This window comes from Diaphorina citri, unplaced genomic scaffold, assembly GCF_000475195.1.
Source record: "Diaphorina citri unplaced genomic scaffold, Diaci psyllid genome assembly version 1.1 scaffold1411, whole genome shotgun sequence".
NCBI lineage: Eukaryota > Metazoa > Arthropoda > Insecta > Hemiptera > Psyllidae > Diaphorina > Diaphorina citri.
In genome coordinates, this window is record NW_007378837.1 from 73,328 (window position 1) to 82,977 (window position 9,650).

A 9,650-nucleotide genomic window follows, 5' to 3' on the forward strand; every position below is an offset into this window, starting at 1 on the left:
TAAACGTTTTGTGTCGCATCCTTGTCACATTTGAAAGCTACATACCAAATTTCAAGTCTCTAGCTCTTACCGTTCTCGAGATAACATGAGGCTAGCAACTGGTCTGCCAACTAGGGGCCTGCCCTTGTGTAATCCAAGCTTTAGGGACTCCGGAACACACTTTGTATTTAATTTTATTTTTTACACCATCACTAATACTATAATACTAGGCTGTCAATATTATCAATCTTAGTATTATTATTATTTTTTTTTTTTTTGTTCACTAAAAATGTCTCGTGATGACATAATAATACCGCAAGCAAAGCTTTTCATAAAACGTGTCATCTACTCAAACCGTCCTAAAAATAATCACCAGTTTTCGACACCCCCCCTATTCCCCTCTATTGGGTCCTGTGTCGAATTCTTCCTGTAGTCGAATTTCGGTGACCTAAATCTGTCAGGAGCCTTTGTACAAATATTTTTTCATTAACCCGTTAATAGTCACGTGTGGATTTTTTTTCTTCCATGAGTTGAAAGCTCGATAAAATCTTATAAATAGCCAGTCTACGTATAATGTTAGTTTGAACTTCAGCGCTCCTGCCTTGTAAGACTTAGGTCCCGGGTTCGATTTCAGCCCAGGACGAACCTTATCCTGAACAGAGAAGGTTCCTGTTGTCGAATTTCGGTGACCTAAATCTGTCAGGAGCTTTTGTACAAATATTTTTTCATTAACCCGTTAATAGTCACGTGTGGATTTTTTCTTCTTCCATGAGTTGAAAGCTCGATGAAACCTTATAAATAGCCAGCCTACGTATAAAGTTAGCTTGAACTTCAGCGCTCCTGCCTTGTAAGACTTAGGTCCCGGGTTCGATTTCAGCCCAGGACGAACCTTATCCTGAACAGAGAAGGTTCATTTTTGGAAGGACTGATGGCTTTCTCCTATCCTGTTCTCCTTCTCTCTTCGATTTTGGGACGATAAGACCTCTGCTACAGTTTCCTCTGTCAAACCTCTTCATAAAAAAATTTACCCGGCTACTTTCGGGTTAAACCTTTTTCCGGGTGAGGGAATAAAAGATGGAAGCGAGGGGTTAAAGGGGATTTTTGTCGCTCAGCGGGGGACATTTATGATACTTCTTTTGTGACCTGGGATAAAAATATCGACAGCAATCCGAATTCTCAGATTACCCTGCTGAGAGTGCTGAGTTCAATAGTTCATGTTATGTTGAATATGCTAGCTCAATATAGGGTAGATAATGTTTTGATGAAAATCTTTCCTAAAGACGTGGGCGTTTTGAAAAATCACTCAGAGTAGCTACAGTCTATCGTAAGGGACTACTGCGGAGACGAAGGGACTTTTCAGTCTCATCCTGGCAGCAAAATTATACCTAAATATTCTATTTAAAACTGTGGAACAGAGAATTCACTCAGAAAACTCGATTGTCCAAAATTCAATGATCGAAGTCCCTTTAGTGTTTATCAAGTTCTATGAAAGAAAAAAAGTTAAAAAGATGAGTTCAAAACTTAATCCCGACTTATTTGACCAGGGGTTCTCAACCTTCTTCAACTGGCGGCCCACTAATACCGAGTCCAAAATCTTTAACCTCCAACCTCCTGTTTCTGTTTTCAGTCCACAATCCCGGACACGGCCTTATTTTCAGTCTCATCCTGGCAGCAAAATTATACCTAAATATTCTATTTAAAACTGTGGGACAGAGAATTCACTCAGAAAACTCGATTGTCCAAAATTCAATGATCGAAGTCCCTTTAGTGTTTATCAAGTTCTATGAAAGAAAAAAAGTTGAGTTCAAAACTTAATCCCGACTTATTTGACCAGGGTTTCTCAACCTTCTTGAACTGGCGGCCCACTAATACCGAGTCCAAAATCTTTAACCTCCAACCTCCTGTTTCTGTTTTCAGTCCACAATCCCGGACACGGCCTTCTATTCGTCCAACTCATGCGGCGTCCCCAAGTCCCCCTGTGAGGCCTCCCATTCCTCCTCCAGAGCTTTAGCCGCCACGTCCTCCAGTAGGCCATGAGCCGCCCTTCAGTAGGCCATGAGCCCTGAATGAGGCCGCAACCTAACCGCTGTAAACTATGTGCTATTATTACGGGAACTAGTTGAAATGAAATTCAGATAAAATTGTAAAATAAAACAAAATAAATGTTTTTATTTACCAATACCAGTCTATTATAAGGACGAAAGAGTCCGGCCTTTTGCCCCAGCAGTGGTCAAATTATCGCCCTCCTGAATCTCCTAATTTACTAAATTAGGATCGTTATCATCGTTATAGGGGTGTTGAAAGACTTTTTGATAAATACCTATTTTATCTGGATTTCATTTGATACGTATACCATTATGGGAAAACCTTATTTTTCATGTCCACGTCAGAATCCATTATATTTTATACGATTCACACCACCCTCACTGTATCTATTGGTCTGCCTCTCTTCTTTCTATGCTTTGTTTAAGGTTTAAGGGCGCTTTACCCTTTCTACTTTTAGTAGGATAAGTACCTCTAAATGGATGCTCAGCGGATTATGCCAGACTCCCAAGCGTTACACGGCCTTCTATTCGTCCAACTCATGCGGCGTCCCCAAGTCCCCCTGTGAGGCCTCCCATTCCCATTCCTCCTCCAGAGCTTTAGCCGCCACGTCCTCCAGTAGGCCATGAGCCGCTCAGTAAAACCGTCTGAGCCCTGAATGAGGCCGAAACCCAACCGCTGTAAATTATGTGCTATTATTACGGGAACTAGTCGAAATGAAATTCAGATAAAAGTTTTTATAATAAAAAATAAAATGAAATGAATTAAGACTAATAAGAAAATAGTAAAATAAGAGAAAAAAATAAAACAATCAAGTATCCAAAAATATAACGGTAAGAAATAATAAAATTGAAATAAAACAAAAGCGTCCATTTTACCGCTCCAAGAGTTCGAAGCGCCAACCGGCCTATATTAACACGAAATAGAGTTTCATGATTTTTCGGCATTACAAGGACAAGAACGAAAGAGTCCGGCCTTTTATCCAGCCAGTGGCCACTGCTACTTTTGTGGTCAAATGCTCGTCCTCCTGAATCTCCTAATTTACCACATTAGGATTAGGATCGTTCAATCCTGGCCTGACGATGATAATAATATAGGTTTTTTCGAAAGCTCATCAATTCAACACCTTTTTCGATCAAAATTTTATTGTTTGATAAATACCTATTTTATCTGGATTTCATTTTACACGTATAACATTATAGGAAAACCTTATTTTTCATGTCCACGTCAGAGTCCATTATATTTTGTACGAATCACACCACCCTCACTGTATCTATTGGTCTGCCTCTCTTCTTTCTATGCTTTGTTTAAGGGCGCTTTACCCTTTCTACTTTTAGTAGGATAAGTACCTCTAAATGGATGCTCAGCGGATTATGCCAGACTCCCAAGCGTTTTTTCTGTGTGGCCTGGTAAGCTTTTCTTTTCTGCGCGGATCGCCAATCTTTTCTGAGTGGTCCACCAAACTTTTCTATGTGGCCTTCCAAGTTTTTCTATGCGGCCCCCTAAGCTTTTCTGTGAAGTCCTTGCCATCTTAAGCTAAGATAATGGAAGCGGCATAGATCTTTGACATGCTGATCGCTTGGTATTTCGATACATAGGAACATAGGTACCTTACAATAAAAGATTTCTATATTTAAATAAGAAACCCAGCGTACTATTTTTGTGCTTCTATTTTCACCTTTCACCTTGTTTTTCCTTGATGTTAAACTCATTTTCCAAGCCACTCTAATAATCCCACTTTTCCTCAATAAAATCCCCTTTCCCACTTCTCAAAAAAAAAAATTCCTTTCCCTCGCTTACCTTGAACTTTCCTTTTTACAGGGGTTTTATTTCCTGTTTGATATCTAATTCGTATTAGAGCACTTAACTTTGAGCTTCTACTTTACATTAGAGCGGAAGTGAAGTGCAATCTTACAAAGTGTTATTTTCGAGTGGCGGATAGTGAGACTTTCAAAAGGGGAAGCAACTTCAGTGGTGTAGTGGTTAGCACGGTGGACTCTGGATGTGGAGGTTGGTGGATCGAGTCCAAGTCAAGTCATGAAATTTTACGTAGTGTATTAAGCGAGGAACGATATTTTTCTGACAAGCATTAATGCCTAACAGGATTAAAATTCTACATATAAAACTTTAAACCCCTATAGTCATATACAGTATGCGGATCTACTGCAGGCAGTGCAGGCCCATCTTCTCCTGATGCTAATCATTCTTCTTCTTCTTTCTAAAGACGTGGGCGTTTTGAAAAATCACTCAGAGTAGCTACAGTCTATCGTAAGGGACTACTGCGGAGACGAAGGGAATTTTCAGTCTTAATTTCTTTTTTATGTTTATTGATGTTAACTAGATATAATTATTTATTTAGATATTTTTTATTTATTTAGAGGAGCTGTTTTAGTACTCGTATATCTATTGTACCTTGAAACACGTTTAATTTGCGATAATTTTTATTTGATAAATGTTTTCTGCTTTTTACAGGTAACGCAATTTTTCAATTTAATTGTATGTGTATTATAATTATAAATCCACATAAATCTATACCTAAGGGATCTAGGTATACAACCTATCCAATCAATTTAAATATTTTTGACGTGAAAATACCTAGATGCTATTTAATCTTTTGTAGCTAAATTTTTTTGTCAAAGACAAGAGTTGATGTAATTTTACAACTGGCCTAATCATACGTACCTAGCTGATTTTTTCTCTCTCGGAAAATCTCCCTTTGATCTTGTGCTTTTGCCTCAAGAAGTCAAAAGTACTAATGGTAGGGTAACCATATACCTTTACAAACTTAAAGTGAGGAGCTTTTTTTATTTTTAAAAGAAGAAGAAGGAGGAGAAGAAGAAGAAGAAGACAAAGAAGATATAAAAAAAACACGTCAACAACTATGTAAAAACTATGTAGGTACCTATTTCTACACTGACATGTAATAGTGTCTCCATTCTTCTTACCATTTCCACCGCTTTTTCCTTTTCGCTGCTTTCTTTTGTGTTAGCGCCAAGGATATTGGATTTCTCGAGATTTTGGCCGACAGCCAAATGTGCTTTCTGTCAAAATTGCCACCTCCTTGTGTCATCTTATTGTTTCACACATTTGTGAATAATTCAATAATTTTAATTCCAAATTTTCTCTCTCTTACTCACAACGCTATTTTAAAATTTTCTCTTTTCTTCTGTTCTTAATTTCTCCCTCCCTCTCTCTCTCTCTCTCTCTCTCTCCATTTTCTACACTCACACTCTTTCTTCTCTTCTTTTCTTCTTCCCCTCTCTCTCTTTGTTTCTCCTTCTTAATTTCATGTAAGTAGACCTACCTTCAATAAATAGGTGGGGTAGGTATTATGAAAGAAGTGAGTTTCAAGCTTCAATTTGCTGCGGGCCCATCATTACTTTCGAACAGTTTGTCCAATTTTGACGAAATTTCACAAATATAAGGAATTTCAATGATTGTGTTAAGCATAAAGGCTTGCCATAACAGTCGTTCCCCGCTTAACATACTATGCAGAGTTTTATGTAACAATGTATCAACTGCTACATTAGGCTCTTGTGGTCTGTGCCCTAGCATGCCCATTTGCCTATCCCGTAGCGGCCGTAGCATTAAGTTTCTCATCAGGTGGGCAAGAAGAGACACAATACCTCCCATTTGTACCTCAACACAATACCTCAACACGAGAACAACAGAAAGTAACCCGTTGAAATATGTACATAAGATGCTGGGTCAACACGAGAACACCAGAAAGTAACCCGTTGAAATATGTACATTGTACATATTTGCTATCGAAATTACATATACCTAACTATTACTCGCAACTTCGTGCTCGGAAGGGGGTGGGGGTACCTATTATTTACAGGTAAGTACAGACAAGTACATAGGAATAATCCAGACATATGTTTGTATTACCACTTCTCCTGTGGTGGGTTTCCTCTATAAACACGTACAGTTAGGCCCCTCTTCATAGGAGCAGATTAGCTTACACTACTAAGCCGATTAGGTTTGTACGTTTGTGTTTTGTAAGCTTTGTTCCAGGTATTATTAAGGGTGGCTAGCCGTAGGTACCTATTCCAGGTACGATATTATTATCTATAGATACATAGGCAATAAGTAGCAGGGCCGTAATCAGAATTTTGTAGAGGGAAGGGCCCGAGAGTCCAAACAGGGATGTACCGGGGGGATGCTCCAAATTTTGGGAGCCTGGCCTACAATAAAGGAGAAAAATTGAGTTCAATCGGCCCCCTAAATACGGCCTTGGTAAGTAGGTTACGAAGAAAATTTTTAGGTGGCCTTCTTCTTGCTCCAAAATGTAGGAATCTAGCAGGGCCGTAATCAGGATTTTGTAGAGGGAAGGGCCCGAGAGTCCAAACAGGGATGTACCGGGGGGGATGCTTCAAATTTTGGGAGCCTGGCCTACAATAAAGGAGAAAAATTGAGCTCAATCGGCCCCCTAAATACGGCCTTGGTAAGTAGGTTACGAAGAAAATTTTTAGGTGGCCTTCTTCTTGCTCCAAAATGTAGGAATCTTAGGTATTTGGATCATCCACCTATACATAATTGAACTACATAAAAAAGCACCCACAAAAAGCACAAAAAAAAAAAAAGAAACACGAAAAACACAGAAGTAAGAGAAAGGGGGAGAGAGATCCCTTACTTACCATGCAGCCATGCATTAAGATAGAGTTTCACTATAAGTGGGCGGTATTAGTGGAGATATCGTAAGTGCAGGATTAGAGACTATGGTGGGTGTGACTGCATCTCCTAATGGTATTTGGGCACTCTCCTAATGGTATGAAGTGGCAACTGTCTGACGATCGAGAAGGAGAAGAGGAAAATAAGTAAGAATAAGAGCCTATTCACACTTGCCGTGAGTTTCATCCGATTTTTTCCCGAATGTGCTGTAGGCAATGCAATTTAAACGAAAGTGTTCACACTACACACGACATGATTTTTTTCCCGAACGACAAGTGTGAACGGGCTTTAACTAAAGATAATAAAGTAGTCTATCTACATCCCACGTCAATTTACGTGTACATTTTATCATCTGTGAGTTCAGAGTTTATTGTTAAAACAGGTTAAAATTAAGAACCTAGTTCCTTTTTATTTAAAACTGTTCAAGAATTTTCATCAAGCGACAGGCGACATTTTAGGCTGCCTGTGAGCTTTTTTCCGCCGCAAAAGTTCAAGCTTCTTGCTTAACAAGCCGCTTGTCAAGCATGCTTGAACAAGTTAGTGTGGGCTACTGTGACTCATATTTTCAGTCCAAATACCGTGTGACTCATTCTCATCCCCAAACCTCGACGTACTTCCGTTCCTGCTTGCACATTTGCACGAGAAGATAGACGAAGGCGACACTCAGTATGCATACCGTGGACAACACGAACACCGGAATGAGCCACCCTGGAGACAGGGCTCGGTTGGTTTTGAGCACGACACAATTTGTACAGGGTGTATCTAAAAAAGAGAAGGAAAAACGAAAAGCAATAAATATCGACAATTTTGAAACAGGTGTTATGAGCCACTGTTGTTTTATAGAGGTTAAAGGTCCCTCTTTTAACTGCTGTGGTCATTAGTGACTAGTATTTTACACTATACATATTCGGTTACCCACGTACTCATGAAGCTCTCGCTCGCTCTCTCTCTCTCGCTCTCTCCAGAGTTTTTTTTATCTATTTTTCAGTTCTTCTCCTCTTTTCTCTCCTGTTCGTCTCTCTCTCTCTCTCATCTACCCTCATTTAAAGTTGTTTATCTCTTTTCAGTTCTTCTCTTTCTTTCCCTTTTCTCTCTCTCTCTCTCTGACTCCCTCCCTCTCTCTCTCTCTCATCTACCGTCATCATGGTTTTTCTTTTTAAATTTATTATCTCTTTTTCCATCAGTTCTTCTCTTCTTTCTCCTCACTATCTAAATTATTTTCTCCTCTTCTCTCTCCTTATACTATTTTCTTTTCTTTCGCCTCTTTGTCCGTTTTACACTGTCCTCGCTCCCTCTTGAAGCACCTCAGACTCGTCTGTACATTGTCATTGTTAAATGAAGCTTTAAAATTACTACATAAAATTCACCATTGAAAATTTTTACTTTCTTTTAGATATTTTTTATGTGGACAGTTTTACGTTTTAGTTTTGTATGTTAAAGGCCTGTTCTTACTTGTCGCGAGTTTCATCCGACTTTTTTCCGAATGTCCTTGCAGGCAATGGAATTTAAATGAGAGTGTGCCACTACACATTACACGACTTTTTTCCGAACGACAAGTGGGAAGTGGGAACGGGCCTTAAGGAAAAATGATTGTGATAATTTCATCAGTGGCAAGATCAACTATGTTAGTTCCTCCGCGGTACCTAAGCGTGTGGTAAAGAGGACGTGGGTTCAAATCCCAATTGAATCATAAAATTTGATTTTATACTGCATTTTTGAGAATTTGACCTCGTACTCAAAATTAAGGTCGTAGAAAATCAGAAGATCAGAGTTTTTTTTAGCTCTTACTGTTTGATTTGACGCTAGCCACTGATGAGTGGTAATTTGTAGTGCAATTCGCTTAGTAGGTTTAGGAGAAAGGCTTTTGAGATGGCTAAGTACTATTTCGTGTACATGATTTCGTGGAGTTTTAGCTCTCTTTTTAAGCTGTGTCCACACATAGTCTATGTTGTCGAGGCAGTTTACGTTTTCAGTCGACGTCGATCGACCATCCATTCCCGGTCTATTGACGTCTATCCATTCCCGGTCTATTGACGAGGTCGACTATGTGTATACACAGCTTTAGGTCCAATGTTAATTACTTACCTTCATATCTTGATTGGTACACCCATCGTCATTGACTACCACAACAGTATCTTCATCGGACTGAGGATTGGGGACATTCTTGTGAAATGTGACGTCACTCATTCGAGAGTATACCCAACCTGAAACACACACGATAGGTTGGGTTCGGTACCCTCTTTGTCAAAGATTTTTTTACTTTCCTTTTCCTGTAGAAAAGAAAGTAACGTAATCGGGTAAAAAAAAGGAAGAAGGTAAAATATGCTTTAGTTCAGCAAATTTAATTAGAAAGCCGTGTGATGTTCACACCAGTTTTTTTTTTTTTTTTTTGGGGGGTTCGATTTTCGACCTTTTGGGGGAGGTTAGGTAAATATGTCATTACCTACCTACGGTATCCTATTTGTATCGTAAGCATCATCATTCTTGTTACTGGCACATTGCATACACACTTAGTTACGCGGCGCACATACAACATGAAAATAGTCGACCGGCCGTCAATCGACGAGATAAATCTATGTTGTCGAGGCAGTGTGGACGGTCCAGTCGACATCAATCGATGTCGATCGACGGTCGGTCAACTATGTGTGGACAGTGGACACACCTTGGGGATTAGGTTCTACGTCCTAAGGGACCTTAGGGTCTCAAGGATTAGGTTCTAGGTCCTATTTTGAAGGAAGATAGGCAGCTAGGTACATGATTTCGTGGAGTTTTAGCTCTTTTTTTTAAGCTGTGTCCACACATAGTCTATGTTGTCGAGGCAGTTTACGTTTTCAGTCAACGTCGATCGACCATCCATTCCCGGTCTATTGACGTCTATCCATTCCCGGTCTATTGACGTCTATCCATTCCCGGTCTATTGACGAGGTCGACTATGTGTATACACAGCTTTAGGT

The 9,650-nt window shown here is 39.5% G+C and overlaps 1 protein-coding gene across 2 annotated transcripts in view; it reads left to right on the forward strand.

Annotated features, from left to right (window-relative positions):
- The window catches only part of LOC113470146, a 16,457-nt gene extending 13,644 nt beyond the window's left edge, over positions 1–2,813 (forward strand). The window contains exons 4-5 of one of the 2 annotated variants that reach the window (XM_026828365.1): positions 1,607–1,619; positions 2,539–2,813. In XM_026828365.1, coding sequence (XP_026684166.1) covers positions 1,607–1,619; positions 2,539–2,625 — 100 coding nt within the window. In that variant the 3' untranslated portion in view covers positions 2,626–2,813. Of the gene's footprint in view, positions 1–1,606; positions 1,620–1,896; positions 1,963–2,538 lie in introns of both variants that reach the window. The other variant, XM_026828364.1, reaches the window with a different exon arrangement.
- The last annotated feature ends 6,837 nt before the right edge of the window (positions 2,814–9,650 follow it).